Source organism: Triturus cristatus, chromosome 8 (assembly GCF_964204655.1).
Source record: "Triturus cristatus chromosome 8, aTriCri1.1, whole genome shotgun sequence".
Classification (NCBI taxonomy): Eukaryota; Metazoa; Chordata; class Amphibia; order Caudata; family Salamandridae; genus Triturus; species Triturus cristatus.
The window spans coordinates 33563914-33586599 of record NC_140591.1 but is presented as its reverse complement, the minus strand read 5'-3'; the positions used below and the strand labels follow the sequence as shown (position 1 = coordinate 33586599).

The following is a 22686-nucleotide window of genomic DNA, read 5'->3' as shown; positions in this document are numbered from 1 at the left end:
GAGAACAAATACAGGAGAGTTGGTGGCTGCTTACGCAGTCACAACAGATACTGAAGTCATTGAAACTAATCGTATAAATACTTTGTCAGCTCAAGCCGCAGAGCTTATTGCTCTGACACAAGCCTGTATTCAAGCCACAAATAAAAAAGTCAACATATACACTGATTCACGTTATGCATTCGGAGTTGTACATGACTTCGGCGTGCTGTGGCGAGAGAGAGGTTATTTAACTTCCCACGGTGCCCACATTCAGCACGGACCCCTCATTCATGCCTTATTAGATGCAATACATCTACCTACTGCAATATCAATTATGAAATGTAAGGCTCATACGAAGGTTACTGATATCATTTCTCAAGGCAATGATCTAGCCGACAGGACAGCTAAACAGACTGCTCAAACCCAAACATCCGACATGACAAAGACAATAGTCCCGATGCCGATACATTGTATGACAGTTAAAGATCCTACCCTTGACGTAATTGACATACAGACACATGCTACACCAGACGAAATAAAGAAATGGACTGAATTAGGAGGGATCCAAACGGACCAAGGATGGATGATGAAGGAAAAGTCTGTGTGGTTCCTTCCTGATTCGATGGTCCAAGTTATAATTAACACTATACATAGTCCAGCACATCTAGGAGAAAAAGCTATGCTAGACAGCATTCAACACATTTGGTTCAATAAACATTTACGAGCAGCAGCCAAACAAAAGGTCCGTACCTGTATGATCTGTTGCCAGTTCAACCCAGGAAAAAGTGTTCCCGTAGAACAAGGTGGATTTCATCCTCCTAATCACCCTTTTGAAGTCCTCCAGATGGATTATATCCAGATGGAACGATGTCGAGGATTCAAATATGTTCTCGTAGTTGTCTGCGCTCTGTCCCGCTGGACGGAGGCATACCCGGTTTCAGATTACACTGCCCCGACTACTGCCAAACAGTTAGTTCGAGAATTCTTCCCACGATACGGTTTACCACGTGTTGTTCACTCAGATAACGGCCAGCCGTTCTCATCCGAATTAATGAAACATGTTTCACTTTTGTTAGGTTATCAGTGGAAATTCCACTGTGTCCGACACCCCGAAGCAGCAGGTCTCGTAGAAAGACATAATCAGACCCTGAAAATTAGATTGTCCAAAATATGCAGGGAGAAAGGTGTCGACTGGGTAGTAGCACTACCAGTTGCACTCTTTTTCACAAGAATGGTAGCACACTCTCGAACAGGGCTATCCCCGTATGAGGTGATCTTCGGCAGACCACCAAATATGTGGGGGACGCCTATACCACGCAAAATAACTGATATTGACTGTAATATGCTGACAGATTACTTGGCTTCCTTGATGTCTGCACTACAATCTTGTCGTTCACAGGTAGCTGCAGCCTTTCCCGACAACACTGAGGTAAAACCCCATGACGTAATTCCGGGGGACCTCGTCCTTGTGAGGAATTTCGACCGAAAGACTCAGCTGGAGCCCAGGTGGAAGACACCCAAGTTGGTCTTGCTGACCACAAGGACAGCCGTGAAGATTGAAGGCAGGAAAGGATGGATTCATTCAAGTCATATCAAGAAATTTCATGGACTGAAATCAGATGTGAATACCACACCTTGTGTGTCTTCACCCATTGACTCAAAACTTCCTTTTGTGGAAAAAAGTGACTCCGAACTTTATAAACTAAAATTAAGGCCTAGACCGTCGGACGATTTGATTGTTTAAGTCCTCTCCTAGGTGAAGCGGTTGAATCTGTCTCCGACATGTATCGCCTAGACCTGAATCATGGACAGTCGCGAAAAATGATGAAACGACAGGCGTATTGTAAATCACTGCGTGGCCATTGCATAGTGACATTATTAATCTTGTTTTTCTTAAGTCTTTTAATCATTACTGCAAGTATATTGTTGCACATATATTACCCTATTGCCAGAAATGTTTACAATGTTACTGCTGAACATTCTTTTAGTGACTTACCCCCGCATGAATTGTCTTATAGACTTGCGCTGCGCAATAACACTTTCATTAGTATGTTACATCATTCCCATCAGACTAGTAATGCAACTAATTGTTGGGTGTGTGGCCGGCTCCCTCCCTATCAGAATTATGAAGGAGTCCTGCCTTTCTTTCCACATCCGTTTACACATAATGGCTCCTGTGGAGCATGGTTCAGCTTAATCAATTCCATAGACTCAGACACAGCAGTTTATCAAGACCATTGGGTATGGGGAAATCTGAACCTAGTTTTATTCAAAGTCTGTTACCCTGACAAGGAGGGTCGCCCCAAAAGAACAGGAACTGATCTAGAAAATGAAGTATATGGATTAGGTAATTTTACACCTAATCTCATGGTTCTAAATGTCGAATCCGAGGTTGAACTAGTTTTACCAACCATGTCAGTATTCCCAGCGAAAGGTGAATTGTGTGTAAGAAAAGTTGGTTCCATACATATGGGCCATAGTAAATGCACTACTACAGTAGAATTCAGTGATCAAGGCAAATCTTCATTTAGAGCTTATCGCCACTCCTACTTTATATGTGGTCAGACTGCATATATGCGTCTACCTCTAGATTGGGATGGTACCTGCTACATTGCATTCCTTTTGCCACCTGTTTTCCTAGCTCCTCCTGATTATTATAGAAATATTAATTTAGTACACAACAGAGAGCGGAGAGATCTCCCAATTGTCGATTACACTGAAACAGCATGGGAAAAATACACAGATTTCAATAAAGGCATCTTTCCCTATATAGGTACTGTTACTAATAGTAAGCTGATACATAGATTGACTAGAACCCTTGAAGCAGTAGTGAATGAAACTATTTCCGCCTTAGGCAATTTAACAGAAGAGCAGTCTGCTGTGCGGATTGTTGTGCTTCAAAATCGTCTTGTCCTTGACGTCATCCTGGCTGATAGGGGCGGAGCTTGTAGGGTCATCGGATCAAGCTGTTGCATTTTCATACCAGAAAATTCGCCATCTGTATATAAAGCTATAACTCGCCTTCATAAGATTGTAAGCCAGATACACCAGAACCCAGGCACTTGGACTTGGTCCGGTTGGTTTTGGAGTGTGATATCAGCCTGGGGATGGAGAGTTCTGTCCTTCCTAGGTATTGGCCTTCTCATACTATTCAGTTGCTGTCTATGTCTACAATGTGGACCAGCGATCTGTGGTCTGTGTGCCACATCGTGTATTCCACCACCAAGATCTCATTCGTCACGGAAGAAGAAAGAAGAACAAATGATGTTATATGAACAGATCAATGGATTGATGAAGATTGATATCTCTTAACGGGCAAGTAGGGGACAAGGAGGGAATGTGGAAATATGGATTTTTCTGGTCAGTTATGTCCCCTATCTTGGACCCCAACGGTTCTATGTGCATGTTACAAGTACATGTATGTTCCCTCCAGTTCCAGTTATGAAGACGCAAACACATGTGCGTCCACCATCAACATGTCCTCTGCCAGATCCGCCATGAATAGGCCGGATATTCCATTCCTAAGTATGAAAGGCCACCGGTTTTATATGATTCACCTATGCCATTTTACAGTCCAGGCAAGTAGGCCCTGATTCTGTCATCAAACTCTTCTTGCCTTCTGCCTCTGAAAACTCCAGTCTGAGCCTGCATCTGTGACCATGAACTTTGTCTCATTCTCTGCGCGGCTCACGAAGCCTGACATCAGCCTATTCTCTGCCAAGAACTGTATTTCACCTTCGAGTTATCTGCTTCCCCCTCAGCCAATGCATTCCTGTCTAGTAGTTTAAGTAAACATTCTTCCAGCTACCGAGCAAAGGGCTCGGCTTCTCTGTCTTTATGCAAGTAATTCATAGTCCTATTACCATGGAATATTCCTACCCCCTCGCATTTAGTGTAGACACTTAGACGCTTGTACACGCACGCACAGTCAGTATAGAATAGATTCTGTCCGAGAGTCCTTCTTTTGTGGATAACATAGTTCTTTAAACATAGGATGTTAGATATGATTTGGGATTAGGTTGACTTGACCCCCCAGACTTTTCGTCTCCACATGTAGAGCTAAATGTCAAGTCCCCTTCACCCCCTAGTTGCACGTCAATCACACGTCATGCTGCTGCGCGCGCATCTATGCCAAGTATTATCTTATAGATCCACCTATATATGACATCATAACCAATTATGTTCCTTTTTACTCCTTATTACACCCATTTTCGGTTACGCATATGAATCGTCATTTTCCTTATCAATTGTTACGCCTACTGTATTCGCTTCATTGTAATGTATGTACTATAAAAGTCATTTCTTGTCAATAAAGTATGTACTTCACTTCCTGAACCTCCGTGGTGATGGAACTTGGAGCAACCGATTATAATCGTTCATTGGAATAAAGCCCATTCCGAACCTCTAATATCACGGATTCTGCCTCTCATTTTACTGAGCTATATTTATTATGTTTCCGTATCAAATTAAGTCCCGGTAATGTATTTTATTTACCACACATGTAGAAAAGGGAAGGTTTAGGTAATGGTAAGTGGGTGCTCTTACCAAGCCGAAATGGCAGTACTAGACTGCACATAGGCTCTACAATGGCAGGCCTGAGACACACTTTACCAGCTGCTTATGTGGGTGGCACAACCAGTGCTGCAAGCCCACCAGCAGCATTTGATTTACAGGCCCTGGGCACACATGGTGCACTGTATATATGTGTGTGTGTGTATATATATATATATATATATATATATATATATATATATATATATATATATGGAGATATATATATCAGTCCGTCAGCTTGCTGCAGGAGCAGCCCCCAAATCCATAGGAACCAGACCACAAATAACGTACAGAAAGGCTAGGTCACTCAAGGACAAATTGGTCCATAGCTACCACGAAGAGATCACTCAACCACAATGGCTGACAATGCCTAATGGCTTCACCACTTGTGGGATGTGCAAGGCGGATCGCAATGGCATAAACTGCAAAGAATACAGCATAGGCACCAAACAAAAACATCCAATAAAACATCAGATCAACTGTAATAGTGACTTTACTGTCTACATACTTGAGTGCCCTTGCGGCCTCCGGTATGTAGGCAGTACCAAATTACCACTAAAACTAAGAATTTTGCAGCATTTACGTGCCATTGCTAACTGTGACCATAACTATCCAGTAGCACGCCACTATTCTGAATTCCACAACAGTGACAACAGCAGTTTGCGATTCTTTGGAGTAGAGAGAATTCCTAAACACATTCGAGGAGGGGATCATAGATCTGGATTGCAAAATACCTAAAGGACTCAATAGTGGGGAGGAACTTGCAACTCACATAGGCTTGTAGTCAACAACATTTTGGTATCAAAAGTAGTACGATTACTGAATGGTCTCTAGAGCAATATGAATACTCCCGATTTACAGTTGGGATTTTATGTTATTTTCAAATTTATTTTGACAATTGTTTTTACACCCACTTTTATTAAGATAGGGATATAGGTGCACTGAGGATGATACTACATTTCCCAATTGGGATATTATATAGGCGTTTACCACAATTGTGGATGCTCCTATTGGAACTCCTTTCGGGCTTCCTACTTTTCATCCCAGTTACTCCTCTTTACCCTTTCTCTTTCACGTATTTTCATCATACATATCACTAACCCACCACTCCTTCCTATCCAGCGTTTAGCAATGGATGCTTCCGTTATGTGCCAATCATCCACTTAGATTATTATAGGGAGGCTCTATTATTGATCTATTAGAAAAATATTAACGACATTAGTATCTACTGTCAATACTATCTGCCCGTTATCAAATATAAAAGCATAATAACTGTGATCTTAGGGTCCTGTGTGACTATAATTGTAATGAATGTCACTTTAGATCAAAAATATGGCTATTTTAGCATGCATTGAATTAATACTTCACATTTCATTGTCCAGGGTGATGTTTTACAATGTTGAAAAAATGGGCAGCTATTATCAATGGGTAGATATTAACTCCAACTTGATTAAGTCATAACAATTCCCTTAATATCAGGTTCACTTAACATGAGGACTGAATAATCATCCAAATAGCATGCCCCCTAAAATAGGATTTTGTGTCCTACGTAATTGCTTTTACCGTATCATTTGATTGAATATAACCATGAATTTATTTGTATTCGTTTCGCATAGTTTGTGCCTTCTAGTGCAATTTTGAGTTTTTTGGATTACTCGTATGGCTATTTCAGCCTACATTTAATGAATTGTTCGTATTCTAAATGATACTATTGCGCAGAGGTATTCATGAATTATGATGTATACAATCAGTAGTCGCTACTTGCGTTTGTATCAAATCCAACTTTTTTGTTTCGAACAACATTACGGTTAGCGAACACAATTACTTATTTACGTAGCATGCTTCTTCAAGTAAATTATAATTTTATGTTCATGCAACTGCATTCACTTTTTCGTTCATAATATTATAGAATGAATGTATTAGAATTATCTTACATAGCGTTTACGATGCAGCGCAATCTTGTAGTATTTTTTCCATGTTAATGAACTATACACCTGTATTTCTATGGCTGATTGGCATGTCGGAAGTGACTTGACAAAGGCAAACGCCGAAACGCGTCGTCCTTCTAAAGCTAGTGCACAATAAAGTTTTGTGCGGTTTCCTGGTGTGCTGTTTTCTCATTCCTGGAATTGATACGGGATACAAGATTCTGATCGTATATATATATATATATATATATATATATATATATATATATATATATATATATATATATATATATATATATGAAAAATACCCCATACCCCCCCCCCCCCCCCCCTTTGTTTCATTTTTGTTTTGGGGTACTTCCGCCAACCTTCTTTAGTTTCTTTAATACTAACGTCCTCTAACTCTACCTTACCATGATCCCTAAAATCCCCCTACCTTCCTCTACCTCTATCTCCTTCAGTACTCTGAAAAGCCTTACCTCCCTTTGATTCTCCCACCCTTGAACCCTAAAAACCCCTTTACCTCCCTTTACTCTACCTATCACTGAACCCTAAAAAACCCTCACATTCCTAACCACTACTCTTTCCTACCTTTAATGCTACTCACCACTAAACTTAAAAACACTTTCCTTCCTTTAGCTCTATCATTCCCTCCACTTTCCTATCTCCTCACCATCCCTTAATGTTTTAATTCCCTTTAAAAACAAATTGTATAATGTCATGTACAGCAGAATCAAAACTGACAGAATCACTTTTGTGGTAGATTACTATTAGTTCTTTACTCTGGAAACATAATTCAAATAACATTGCCCACCAGCAAAAAGCTAAACAAGATTTTTCAAAAACTGACATTCATTGCTTATCACACAGCTCGTAATTGCTGAGTTCTTGTTGTGATAGCTGAAATCAAACAAGCAGTAACAAATGTATAGGTACATTACTGTGATGCTGAAAGCTGCATCATATATCAAACATCACACCACCAGATACACTTTCAGCGCCAGGATACCCTTCAGTTGATAAGTTGTGCTATACATACCCATATAACATAAAATAATATAACATATAAATACCCTTTACAAACATCATCATTAACACGCTCTGGTATAGGAAGAACCTATGGCATAAGAAGGTATCTCACATGCTCATCAACATACATTATTTGGTTATTTCAGTGTGAATGTCAGACCTGAAAAAAACAATATATAGGCCAAACCATAAATTACCTCCCTACATGCTTTAGGAATCACGAATCAGCAAAAATGAAGAAAAAAAACCTGAGCATCCCCTTCTCAATCATTTTAACCTTTCAGACCAATTGCTATCAGATTTGAATATTTTCCCCATGAAACAGAAAGACAGAGCAGAAGGACTCCAGAGCAAATACCTGAATGTGCAGTTTAAAATGATTGCATCCAGATTGACTGAACTTCACTGACAACATCTCATCCTAACCATGTATCTCAGGAGATCTGAGGCCTGCATTTATTCAAGATTCTAAATGGAATCTTTACTTTTATTGCTTTCTGTAAATCCAGCAATGTTAGCTGAACAATCACTGAGCAAATGATTGTGCACTACTTGAGTAAGGCGGAAGTCAAAACCTTACAGTGGAAATGGATTTTTGTTATTTAGTGAGTCCATATTTTTGAGTCACTTTTTTCTTGGATATTTAACTTCTTTGTGACCCATTTATCCTCTTTGGTTCCATATTTTTTGACTTGGCTAGATGCTGTTTTCTTTTTTATCTTGCTTGTCCAAAGATGCAAAATATAAAGGGGCGTGTGATGAGCTGCATTGTTACTGGCAGGAGATATTCCAAAGAGGGCAGTGGCTGGATGGGCATGGAGACCCAAATGACCAAGTATAAGTGGTTCATGCACGTGGATGCCTACAATTGACCAGTTATTGATATTGGTGTCTCATCTACCTCATATTTCATCACCAAATGAGTCCGAAGATAAAATGATATGACTCCTGTAATGATATATCTGTCCTCAATTCTTCCTGTGTGTACATATAGTGTCCCTGCCTGTGTACTTTCTGATTGTGTCAGAGTTTCATGGGACTGTATATCTATATATTTATGGTTCGTCTTTGACCCTCTGTGAATTGATTTGTAGACAGAATCCCTGATACCCCTTTCTTGTACCAGGTTTTCTGTACCAGTCGATTGATTTAACCCTTCAGTCATTTATTGCTCCCTTCGCCTCTTTCCCGAGCTTCATTTATTACAGTGTTTATTACTTAGTATCAAAAGGTCTGAGCCTGGCTACAACTGCTGCTGCCACCTTTTCACATTCCTTCAGTTATCCTCTCTTGTTCTTTCCTTTTCATTCTCATGGTCTGCCTTATAGTGCTTTAGAATAGACTTGCAGCAGAACTGTGCAGTCTAGAAGTAACCCACCTAACATAACACGTGTCTTATTCATGTCCATTGGTGTCTGCATTAAGGTTGACTTGGGTTTGAGTATCTGTAAGGTCAGTGTGCGTGGGTTCTTGCTTTTCTTCTACTCTGTTCGTCTGAGCGGTTGCAGATGTGTTAATCTGTATGTATTGATGCTTTTATGTATGAGGGTCTTTATACCTATATATATGTTTGTGTCATGTATAAACATTGTTTGTTTGGGACCAAATACACATACATACTCTACAAAAGTCAGACGCATTGGCTTTGTCAATTCCCGATTCAATAGCTAGTAGACTTGGGTCGGATCATTAGGTAGACTGTCTCCAGTGCTGAGCCCATGGTAACATATGAAAGTCTGGAAACAGAGCCTGTAATGCCCTGATAGGGCTGGTCAACCCAAGTAGGATACATATATTCATTTTAAGTGTCCATGCTTAGCGCCCACTTTGTTTGGTGGAACCCTCAACTTGGAATATTTTTTATTTTCACCCATACCTTGACTATGTGTTTATTTGTTCTGCTGACCTGGCTAAGTATACTGTACTGGGCTGACCCTCATGTCATTTTCATCAGGTGAAATGCATGGTTCTTCTTGGTTGAATTCTGAAGCTACATCATCTACTAATGTAAATAACTCTGCTTTTCTTGTTGACTTTAGGTTTATGGGGCAGTGCACTGGCAGACGAAAATGAAATTAAAGCGTACATCAAAGGTAATAATGCATACTTACAAAAGCTACTTTCATTTTCTGTCAAGACATCTGTGAAAACTCTACATCAACCTGAAGCACTTGAATACTGCTCTGAAAATACAATGCAGTGCTTAGTGGTAATTCTTTTTTGGCATTTTTGACATTTTTCGGACACTGGAGCATTTTTGCAGCCCAATGTTGACTGTGCATGTCATGCATATATTTGACAATTGGTAGCCGAGCTATGTTTGTAGTGGCATCTCTAGAAAGGATTTCAAGTGACGCATCCAATAGACAACAGATGAAACTGATAGGCCCATCTACAAAGGGCAGTTGTGAATGTGTGTGTGTCTGAGTATGTGTTAGAAATGGGGTCTCTAGTTGGCAGTGGTATGCACCCTGTCCAAGTAGGGACCCTCACTCTAGTCTAGTCTGTTATAATGCCTAAAGTAACCTGTGCTCACTCTCTGGGAACTTGGCACAGAGCAGGCAGGCTTAATTTAGGAGGCAATGTCTAAAGAATTTGTGCACCACTTATTAAAATACAACAGTGAAAAATACCACACAGAAATAGTCTACACCTAGTTAGAAAAATAGATCTTAATTTATTGAACAAAACAAGACAAAACGACCAAAATCTAACAAAGTTCTTAAAAGTCAATAGCACTTAGGGTTTACTTGAGGTAGCGGTGGACCAGGTCAAATATATATAGTCAAGCTGACCGCAATGGTGGGTAAGTCAGAAACAGAAGCCATGGAGGCCCTGCTGAACGGTACCTTCACAGAGAACAAGCGTCGACGTTGAGGAGCAAATGTGTGGAGAATAGAATCCTATGCAAGGGGTAGGCCTCACAGTACTGAAAAATGAATTTGCAAGTTTTTCACTGCCAGGGCATGTAAAACTAAAACATAGATGTCCTGCCTTTTACTTATACAGCAGCCTGCCCTATGGGCTACCTTAGGGGTGGCTTATATGTAATAAAAGGAGATTTTAAGAGTTGGCAAGGGGTTTTCAATGCCAATTCAACATGCCAGTGAAACTGCACATACAGGCTCTGCAGTGGCAGGCTGACACGTTTGAAGGGCTGCTTAAATGGGTGGCATAATCAGGGTTGCAGGCCCACTAGAGGCATCTAATTTACAGTAAAATGCACTTTACAAAGGACCTGTAAGTAAATTAACTATATGGCAATTGTGGATACACCAATGTTAACGTGTTTTAAGGGAGCGAGCACATGCTCTTTAGCACTGGCTAGAAGTGGTAAATTGCCCAGAGCCCTAAGACCCGCAAAAATAATGTCAGTAAAAGGGGAGGCGGAAGGCAAAAGGTTTGGAGGTGACTCTGCAGAAAGTGCCATTTCCAAAAGTATGCAAATATTCATAGGTATAGTCTGAGAAAGAGCATCTTTTTGCAATGTCATTCTCATTTGTTTGGACTGATGTTGCTTTTGTTTTAACACTGCAGGAACATTGCAGTCCCTAGAGTTTGTGATCTGAACCCTACATATGTAAAATTGGCTAATTTCTAAATGGCATATTGAACTTCCCTGTAAGGCCAAAGTATAAGCTGCATGAAATACACCAATAGCATTATGAACTTAAATGTCACCTGTGGACTGCAGTACATGCTGTGCCATTCAATAGTCTGTCCAAGGAAACATGAATTCAGGTATACCTGTGTAACATGACTCCTATGGATTTAAACTCTGCAGACAAACCTGTCAAAATAATCATTTTTTGACAGGGCAAAGTCTGCTAACTTTGGATTGGGATAGGCTACAGAGATCAAAACCACAATTTCTTATTTGTTTAAAAAAGAATATAATTGGGGATGTCAGAGCTTTAGTAAATATCCAGGAAATGTATTTTTTTTAAAAGTAACCTTTACGTTCCTGTACCTGTAGTAGGCAAACTAGCATTAGCCAGCAGCATACCAATTCAGTGCTTCCCCTTAATGAGGCATGAAAACTGTGCCAACAGCAGGAACAAATCCTTAAGCTTTTTAAGAAGAAGATATGGGGTGAAGAATGTGACTCCTCTCAGGGCACGAAGTACAGCTGGTGAGGGTATAGGAACACCATTCAGATAAATGATTTTTTCGCACTTTTTCCTACTTGGTTGAGTGATGTTTATTGTGCTGTTTTTTTAAAATTTTTTAACTGTTTTGTTCCTGTTAAATACTTTACATATTTTTCTAAGTTACGCCTATCGGCTCTGTGCCAATGATATCAAGGGGTTACACCCAGATCTGAATTATTGAAACTATGTTTACCTTAGCAAGTAGGTGGCTTGGGGCATGGCCAGTGTGGATCCATGTAAATCCATCCCCTCTTAGCTCAGCACATTTGGCCCGTGCCAAAGCCAACTAATATGGCTTCCTGTGGTGAACTCAACCCTAAAGGAAGACCCACCGATGCAAGGAGCTGGCAATCACTCACAAAGCTCCTAAGGCCAAGGATTGTGAGCAGTTTGACGCTGACTGATGGTTGAACAGAAGAGGAAGCACAGTGGAATTTAAGATGGAAACAGCCACAACGGTGACTGTGTTGGAGGCCCTATGAGGGAATTCAGCCGATCTAAAGATGAGTCTGGAGGTGGTATTGCACCATTGCTTCCCTTCCCCCAAGGGCAGCAACATGATTAGAGCTACCCTGGGTGAAGCAGGTACCTCCATGGTGAGTCACGCTCCATATGAGGGTCCTGCAGGGCGTAAGGAAGCAATGTCCTGCAACAGAAGAGAAGTGAGCCGGGTGGATCTCGCCACCCTACATTCCATGCCGATCTAGGGTCCATGTGTCATTTAGGGTGTAGATTCTCCCCATACTGAAACACTCAATATGCAGCATTGTGAGGGCCAGTTAAGCCCCAGGGCCCATAACAGGCCTGAGGCCTAGCACAGAACCAACATCTGGATCTAGGATAAAGATGTTAAACACTTTGAAACCCAAAGGGCAGTAAATAGTTTGTGTGGTAAAGTTGATGTATGAATGAATCACTGAGTTAAATGTTGAGCCATAAACGCAAGAAAGAGGCTACACCTGAAGAGCTGATAACTATTGCCACCAGGCCAATGGCGCAACTTCTAATTATGACAGAGAACCAGGCCAAATCCCCTAAACCAATTAAACTCCATGACTCAAAAGCGTATGCCTCCCACATTCACAGAGGGGGGAGCTCACCCAGCTGCCTAACTCATTAGAGAACTAGGACCTTCAGTCCCCCCCCCCCAATAAAAAGAGACTTACAAACTCTTCTCTCCAAATTTAGGAAGAATACTAACTCCCTCCCCCAAGATTTCAATAAGGCATTGTAGGATCTTGACCATTCTCTGCAAAGAACTGAGCTGCGGCTGGCCCAAGTTGAAACTTCTCTGACAAAATTCTCCCACGAAACAAATGAGCAGGCCCTTCAGACTGATTACCTCAAACTGCCTTATTACACTTTAGAAAAAAGATGGGCAATGCTGAAAATCGCTCTACACTCAATCCTATCTGCATTCGGGGCAACTCAAAGGGCATCCGCCTCCCTACCAGTGGTGCTATGTACAGGCCTTGTTTGCCCAACTTCTACTTCTATCAGAAGGCAAACGATTCCAGCTAGATCAAACACACAGTAGGGCATATTCTCAAGAACGTGTGATAACCATTGCAAATTTAGCTTAGCGCAACTTTGCATATCGCAGTCCATCGCGGGAAAACAATACCATGTTAACGTGGTATTCACAAGGCGGCGGCACCATGCCATAGTCACACGATAACGCGTCAAATGACCGTGTTAAACACAACGCCACGCCGCAAAAATGCGAAGCACCAATGCCAAAATAGTAGCGATGAGGCCAACCGGGATACATAAATCAGCAATAACCATCGCCAGGCCTGCAATTGCCACGCCTCATGCGGGAAAACGCAACAGCAGAGCACAAAACCTGCGAGATGACAATGTATGAGCACACTCCCACATCCGTGACGTAGAACAAATGACCATCGTCCCGCATCACATAGGCATCTCTACACAGTCACAATGTACAATGACACGCAGCCTGCATGTAAAGTGCTCCAATGCAGACACATGCATGGAACACGCAGTGAAACCGCATTTTACCAAGGCATTACAGAGGGACAAGCAACCCCTCCTGCACACAGACGTGTCATGACCATGAGCAATCAATCATGCCAGCGTGGACGAATGTAGGGGCAGTGACTCCCGCTTATGTACATGTTGCACATGTTGTGGGATCTGAGTCACAGGGGGCATCCCTGCAACAAGGTGATACATAACCGACCCCACAATGAGCCCTGATGTCACCTGTAGGCCAGAAATGGCAGCCAAAATGGAATGACCCTGGACACATGTGAAACGCCGAAGAGTGGGATACCCTACCAACTGTGACACACAGGACTGGCTGTTCGAATACGTGACACCCCAAACAGCATCACTGCACAGAGGTGACACACCCACCATCCATGAACACATTACAAACTCGCCATCAACACATGTCGCACTCACACCTGACTGAGTGACGTGCCAGTACAGATGAGTGACATGCACTTAATGAATGTACTTTTTCAAGGCATTTATTTGCAAAATCCGTGCCTGTGGTCAATCTGTGCTGTCCCATGAATGCCAAGGACAGTCACAATATGACTTGATTATCAAAAGAAATTTGTAATGATGTCGTCACTGCGGGCTATTCCTGCTGCCGCTGCAGTGGGGCTGGGTCCACCTGCCTCATCCTCATCATCCGGTGCCTCTGGGACTGGTATCCATGGTGCCTTGCTGCGTACACATATGTTGTGCAACATACAACATGCAACGATCATCTTGCACACGATGTCTGGCCTGTACAGGAGCCGTCCACAAGTGACGCCCAGGTACTTGAAACGTGCACTCAATACGCCAAATGTGCATTCCACGATGCCTTTGGTGCGTTTGTGGGCCGCATTGTACTGCCTCTGGGACTGTGTGTTCGGGGCACGGAGGCGTGTCATCATCCAGCGCAGGGTGCGTATCCCTGGTCACCTGAGACAGTGCAGAGAGACATGAGTCAACAGTTGGTTCCACATGATGTGTTGGCAGGCTCACTGTGTCATTGGTGTGTGATATGTGTGACTATGTGATTACTGTATGACATGTACTGCCTGTTGCCCATGAGCCGCATCAATGTGTAGTGCGTAGCCTCACTGCTGCCCGACCCTCCACCCGAGCCGATTCACCAGCGTGCGCAGCCCGGTTGCATCACCCGCACCCCACGGCGCACCATTGCCATGCCCGTCTGCATATGTCCTCAAGCCTGACAACGACACAGTAATGTAGTTTGCTGAAGGTGTGCGGCCACGTGCGTGTAAGCCTATGGTAAGGACAGGGTGGACACAGATGTAGGGTACATGCCTGGCCGAACACGCCCTGCGCTTGAGTGTAGACCTCTGGCTCATGCCGTGGAAATAGTGACATACACAACAGTTGGCATGTACGTTCCCAGATCCCATGCGGGCTTGCCCATCCTCATGTACCCCTCGGACAAGGCCACACACCGTGGGCATCGCACGAAGCAACATCGCCCATTGTGTGATGGGTGGCGCCGGCACCACACTAGACACACACGCATCAGTTGCCTCTTTCCCAATGCCTAATCTCAACCACGCCCTGAGCCACATGTTGAAAGACAAAACCCCACTCCCTACTGCCGTATGCCGGTCAACTCACTTACGCTCACAGGGGGGGTCCGACACAGTCACATGTCAAAGGTCTACACCACTCCCTGAGATGACAAGGTTGCGCACGCTGTACACAGCACGATGTGATGTGGCATGACCTGGGGCCCTCATGCATACATAATGATCGCACGGACACAATGAGATAATTTGTAGTATGGGCACCTGCGCCCGGCACCTTTATTGCCAGGGTCACACATCCAGTGACGCCTGTGCTGGATGGGTGTAGGGTAGTGTAAGCAACCCCTCAGGGGTTGGCTGGTGCTGCCAACAACCACAACAGTGATCTGACAATCAGAGGTCCAAAGTACAAATAGCAAGGGTCCATGACTCGAGCTGCACAGAGTTAGTGGCACAGGATGCACTGCGGCAGGCACAGGCACACCCACAAGGAACGGTGACTTGTGGTGCACTGAGATAGGGCCACAGGAGCTGAGCGGGTCTTTGTTGATGTCCCAGGAGAATGTCGTGGAGTGGTACGGGGGACAGTGGGAGGTGCCCATCTAGGGAATGATGCAGAGGGCAGGAGCAAGCAGAAACAGGCATAATGTAGGAGGTAAATGCTACAGTCTCCTGTGTCCCACCATGTCAGTATCAGCTACATGATGAAGACAACCCCCAGGCCATGGACTCAGACGCCAAAATAGTCCAACGGGAGGGTGCACAGTGTTAGTGGTACCAGAGCTGGAAGGGCATGCAGTTTATGATGAGACCTGTACACTGATATCAACTCTGCAACTGACAAATCAAGAGTCACTTCCAAATGTGCAACCTATTTGTACGCTGTGTATGCAGGTGGAGTGCGTCAACAGGAAGGAGTACTGCATGCCTTGCTCGCGGAGGCCGTGATAGTCTGAGGAGGCTGCCATGGTCATGGGCCTCAGACGTGAAGCTAGCACAGGAACGTGGTGGGCACTCTTGGAGACACGCCGGTGTCGGCAGTTGTGCAGTGTGGCCAAGATGCACATGGGCGGGCGAGACTGGTTCGGGAAGGTGCGGCCTGGGCTGCTGCAGGCACACATGATCGCAGGCACTGCCGCACACGGCGTCGGCATCGTGGCGGGGTGTGAGGCACTGCCCTGGCAGAGACGTTGGCCCTTCCGGAAGAGAACCACGCCCAGGGCTATGTGCTTTTTATTCACACCTCTGAGCTAGCCTGGCGTACACCGGGCAAGCCCACTACACACATGCTTACAGGGGGGACGTAACAAGCAACATTTCAGAGATCTTCCCCACTGGCTGGGGTGACATGGTTGCGTCCTCTGTCCACAACACTCCAAACACCAGCAGTATATGTGTCATCATGGATATGTCTGTGGTCTGCATACTGCAGTCTGTCCACCACATCCATGCCACACTTGGCAATGTGTGCATTCTCATTCATGGGTCACTCGCCTCCTTCGCACATGCCTGGTTGCACCTGCCTCTACTTTTTTTCCGCTGGTGTGTGGCTGATGTGCCGTGCCGTTGGTGGGTCATGTACATGGCTAGCCCAGGTTGCCACAGTAAGTTGTGCTGTCGTGTCTGGTGGGTGGGCATGTTGTTTAGCATGTTGTTTGTGGGTTTGTGACGTGTGTATTACCAGAGTTGTGGGTTGCATTATTTGTGGAGTTGAGGTATGTGGTGTGTCCAGTTGGAACTTACCAACGAGCAATGCATTTCCGTAGGTGCCATCCTGGAAGCGCCGGTTGATGATGGACTTTCGGAAGATGTATGAGTCGTGCACACTGCCTGGGTAGTTGGCGACAACATTGGTGAAGAGTACCCGGTGTCCACTATTGCCTGCACATTGATGGACTGCGTGTTCTTTCTGTTGCGGTAATTGTGTGCAGTGTCGGCAGGGGGGACAAGTAGGACATGTGTGCAGTCGATTGCCCCCAAGACGTGCGGAATCCAGCTATGGCATAGAATCCTTCCTTGGTCTCCAGCTGTTCCTGCGCAGTGTGGGGGAAGTATAGGTACTAGGGTACCAAGCTGAGGATGGCATCCAGGAAAGGTTTGAGGAACTTGGATAGGGCGGGCTGTGAAACTCCTCTGAGTCTGGCGGTTGTTGGTTGGAATGTCCAAGAGGCCAGCAGGTGCAGCACAGCCAGCAGCTTTGTCTGAGGTGGGATGTTGGTTGTGTTGGTACCATCAGCCTGTGGTCAATGATGTTCAGGATGCGGAGGATGGTTGTCCTTTTGAGCCTGTAGTGGGCAATGACATGCTCTGGTTTTACGTCTGTGAGGCTGGTGCGTTTCCTGAAGGTCCGCTGTCTTAGTCTGCACTGCCTCTGTGGTGGTCCGAGGAAGGGGGGATGGTGGGGGTCCGGGTGGGGGTAGCGGTCCTGGGGGTGGTGGCGGTGGGTGTTGCAACCCTGTTGGGGCTCCAAGCTGCATGATGAGTAGCTCCATGGCATCTGTTGAGCTTCAGGTGTGGCTCTGGGCTTGGTTCCCTTTCTGGTGCTGTTTGTGGTCCGACTTTGCACCAGGTCGGAGCAGGTGAAAATTTCCTGTTTGCACCGGCTTGTGAATGGGGCGATAAATTTATCACAACTTTGGCTGCGCTAAAGTGCAGTTAACTCGGCGATTGCTCCTTGAGAATATACCCCAGTGTGTACTGTTCATGCCAGCAACAGAGGAACATCTCGGCAAATGTGCTCTCCTAGGTCCACTTCTTTCAAGAGAAACAAATGAGACCGAAAAACACAAACCGCAACTCTTAAAGAGTGATACGACTACACTAGTCCAAGATGTCGCGGTGCATATGCAAGGGCAAATTCTGCAGAGAGGGGTTTTCCCATTCTTCCTCTTTTACGCCTATAATGGCATGCACCAAGCTATATGTGAGGTATAAGAAGCACAAGAGACCCTGAGCCTGTCGCCTGCTGCTTCATCACAACCCGATGCAGAGCTCATCTCCCCAGGTGAAGTTAGAAGAGTTGGTGACAAAAAACATCAAGGCAACGCGTAAGGTAAATAACCGGATTCAAAACCAATGCAAATATTAGAGTCGCTTTTTGACACTGGAAGAAAATTAGCAACCCCAAGACATTCTTTGGCGGCAATATCATTGGCCAGCTTTTATTAAGTTCACTTTTGGGGCCCGTGGCCTATGCTATCATCCCAGAGCTAGCCCCTTAATTTCATTCACATATTTTCTCACTTCCAAAAGAGTGGTCGCCATCCTTTCTGTAGTTGTCTTAACAGGTTGATATTAGACACATTGACAGGGAGGGGCGACTGATGGTACTCAGAGGCAAAATAGAGCAGATTCCTATTGGCCCCAATGATTATAAGTAAAGATTCTTTCTCTATTTCTTTCTGCATTTGCCTGGTTTATATTCGGTTTCCTAAGATTTGGTGGTGACTTTAGAACAGACCTCCACCCGCGCTTGCTCGAAAAAGCACGTCACTACCCCCACCAATTTGTTTTTCATTTAGGATGTAAAGTTTTTGTACGTCTCGCGACACCAACATGTAACAGACAGGGACTACATACTCTATTCTAATGTCGATGAATCCAATACCAGAATTGACTATTTTCTAATCTTAATAGATCTTCTACCTAGGATCTTAGACTCCACCAAAGATCTTAAATCCATATCTGATCATGCACCCACATGGCTTCAAGGCCACACCTCAGAATATGAAGATGTACCAATATTTCTAAAATTGCCTTTTTCAGCTGCAAAGCATCTACCCTGTTAAACAAAATGAACATTTAAAGGACAATGTGCCGCTGGACCTCTGTGTGGAATTCGAGGAGTTGGAGGAAGATGTATGGATCCATGAGGTCCAAAAGGTTAGAATACGAATGCCAGGCTGAAAACCCAGGGGTCAGAGGGGTTTTCAGCCTCATTTTATAAAAACTTACTCTTCCCTTCAGGTGGCTTCTCTATCAGGAGTATTCAGTCCCATCCTGATATCCCAGACAGTTACAGAGATAAGCTTTCCTCCCACCCGTGCCTCTTCCCCAGAACCTCAGAAATGTGCCCCACAGCCTTGTTTGAGTGAGATGTGACGCTCTTTGTTTTCATACTGGTACAGAGTCTCAGCCTAACAGGATTCTATTGCCCGCATCTGATGTAAGTCCAAGGTAAGACTTAAACAGGCCCTAAAATGAAGACAAGAGGGCAGGCACATCATAAAAGAAAACCTTAAACTCAATATGAATGGTGGAAATCCAGCTAATATCCCCATATGAAGAGGAACTCAACAGGGATGCCACCTTTGCACCTCAGGTGATGGTGCTTTTCATGGAGCCTTTGGTCTCCAAGACCTCGCACACCCAGAACAACAGGGGCATAGAAGTGGGCGGCATGGAGCATAATCTTGTGTTCTTTTCCAACGACATCCTTTGTTTTATAACTAAACCAGAGTTGCCACTAATAGCTTCAAATAAGGAACTTCATCGATTAGAATTTCCATGGAGTAGGAACTGCGGATCCTCACACTTCAGTGTGCAGCTTCCCAACTCAACCAGGTTTTGTATGGCCAGCAATTTTATAAAATGCCTGGGCTTTAACCTTCTCAGAGAAACAAATGACGTAAATGAGTGCAAAGTTCTACATCTCTTGTGATCGACATATAAGGACGTGTGCCGTTGTGGTAAACTTGAAATATCATGGACAGGAAGGATGGATTTCTTGACGTGCCTTTGCTTTTTAGCCCAGACATTGCCTTTGAATTTGCTCAAGACAATTTTGACCCAGATACAAAAGAGAATGATGGACTTTGTATGGAAAAACAGGTGGCCAGGAGTAGAGGTGGGTAGAACTCGTGAAGTTTCAATCAACAGAACTCCATGGAGTTACATTAAAACACCGCAAGATTGTGCAGAGTTCTGTGAGTGGACTGACTTTGCACATCGCACTGCTCGCGCTGATTTTTAGCACCTGGAGCTCGTTTAATGCTGAAAAATCAGCATGAACAACATCATGGGCGTGCCAGCGTGTGCTGTTTCTTTCTGCCACTCAATTCGATTTTTTACTCGAGCAGCAGTTTTCTCAATGCAAACAGTTGCGACCTGTTGTGAAATTCCCGCGTTGATAAAATCTCTCTAGGGATGCCAATTCACGCTTGCACTTGCCAACTTAATGTTGGTGTGCGTGCCTGAAAAAAACTCAACCATGTGGTGGTTGGCGGTGTTTTGTCAGAACTCCATGATCCAAACGGGAAACTCTACCATCGGAGCGGTATAATTTACCCATCCCTAACCTGGGGTCACCAGATCAACCCTTTTGTGTACAATTGCGAGGGTAGGTCAGGCTCCCCCAATGCAGTCACATACAGTAAGGCAGCTCGGTCGTGCCCATCGGACTGGAACTACAATTCAGACAGCAAAGCACGGGTGCGGGTGGAAAAAGTTTAATATTACTTCTTCGGCCCCCACCCATGGTTCTCTTCAATGTCCAGACCTGAACCACACACCCTCCTGAGAGTGACTCAAATGTGTTGGACTATTGATGCCAAGTGATGAGAAGGAACGTTTCTCCATCTTATCCATCCTTGCTGAGAGTGTTGGCACACAATGTTGAAGCCCCACTTAGCCGAAGGCGACCTTGGTTTTCACAACTGGAATCATTACAACCTCCCTTACTGGGTGATCTGTTTTAAGACGATAATCTTCTGTCTCCAGTTAGCCCGAGAGAGGGATTCACTCAGAACAGGGACAATGATTCTGTTGTCACTATATTGGGCTGATAAAAGAGTTGTATAGGAAAATGTAGGCAAGAAAACAAATGTTAGAAACTCTTGCCAACAGAGTTCAATCCCTCAAATCAGCATGTAATGGAGCATGGTATGATCTATTTACTCAATAAAAAAAACTCTCAGCTGCTGTGAATGATAGAGTCTCCAAATTTGAAAAGATATGGACCCCATTTAATGCTACTCAAAAAGAGACCAAGTGCTGGGTGGAAATACAAGGGTTTTATCCTTGACTGTGTCAGTATGGAGTGAAGGAGATCTCACCAAATAGAGACAATGCCGACACAGTCCTAGACATGCAAACCTTGATAAATAAAACCCATAAAGTGTTTCATTACTCCACAGAGGGGCTGGATGAGTGGGAACATCTGTCTTAAAGAGGGACCAATGAAGTACTAAATAAACATTTCGCTGATATAAAGCTGTTTTGGCCTCAGAAATGTCGATCATATAATACCGAAAGCTGTAAATGTATTATCTGTGCATGCCATAACAAACTAAATAAAGTTTTTTTTAAATGTTGGTTGCCATATTCCTTGTAGTGGACCCATATTAATAATCCACTTTCTTAAGTGTCGTATATATGCAGAGTGTAATATCCTATCTGTTGCCATTATTGAGTAGAGGAGGGACCATGAAATCTCATTAGGTCATGTTGCCCATCCCCTCCTGAAAAGCATATTGTAGTCTCCATGTATGGTTTATGTCATGGTATTTCTTTTGTGTATTTGGTTTAACAAAACGTATTTAAGCAAAGCCACATTTGCAAGACTTTAAATTCCTGTGGCAAAGCACCAGTTGCCAACATTTCACTAAATGTGTGTTTTGTTTGTTTTTCTCAAAAGTGCTCAGTTGATTTGCACCAAACCAAGCAAAGACTCTTCCTAAGAATAGCCCTTATCACTAGTGGGGATCAGAAATATTCTATCAGCAGAGTTTGTGGGAGAGGAAGCAAATATTCTCAGAAAAGAAAATGCATGTCTCGAACACCTTGACACAGCTGCATAAACATTCCAGGATTGGGGTGTGGCTTGGCATCAGCCAAGATGGCCGTATAGTCTAGTGCTCCACAGTGGCCCCTAATTCTCCTCCCATAATCTGACCATAATCTGCCCGACCCCGACAAACGGGGCATCCCGGGTGTCCTACTTATCCTGTGGAAGCCCCTGGAGCCAGTCTGTGACCGGGGACTGCTATCCTGGCGAAGACGACAGCGTCCAAGTTATGGCTGGGTTGGGATGGCCTGTGCTTTGCTGCCCCGGGAGACGCTTCCCGAGGGCTGCAGGAAGCGGCTGGCAGGCGCATGGCGGGCTTTGGACTGGACAGGGCCTGGCAGCACCGATATTCTTCTATTTCGGCCTGAAGCAGAGGGCATTCTCTTTCCCCCCACCGAGAGTGATGAGAGGGCGGCGGGCCGTAGCGGTAGCAGTGGTGAGTGGAGCCGGCATAATATCAGAGCCCCCGGTGGTGAGGCGCGGCAGCAGGGGGCATCTACCTTATCCTGGAGCAGCTCCTGGAGTCAGGCTGTGACTGGGGACTGCATTATTGGAGAAGACTGCTGCGCTGAAGTTCCGGCCATACGGGACGGTCTGGATTGTCCCTAGAAGCTGTGCCTCGGGGTTGTAGAATACGACCGGCAGGCACAATGCGGGCTGAGCTCCCGATCGGATGGAGCTGACACTCTCCAGCTTCGACTGGGGGCAAAGATCCTTCTCGTTCCCCC

At 44.4% G+C, this 22686-nt stretch overlaps 1 protein-coding gene across 1 annotated transcript in view; it reads left to right on the top strand.

The window, feature by feature from the left end:
• The window catches only part of LOC146799893 (cytosolic phospholipase A2 gamma-like), a 335231-nt gene that overhangs the window by 65193 nt on the left and 247352 nt on the right, over positions 1-22686 (top strand). Inside the window, exon 4 of the mRNA XM_085623690.1 lies at positions 9530-9583. Within this exon, the coding sequence (XP_085479816.1) occupies positions 9530-9583 (54 nt within the window). The remainder of the gene's footprint in view (positions 1-9529; positions 9584-22686) is intronic.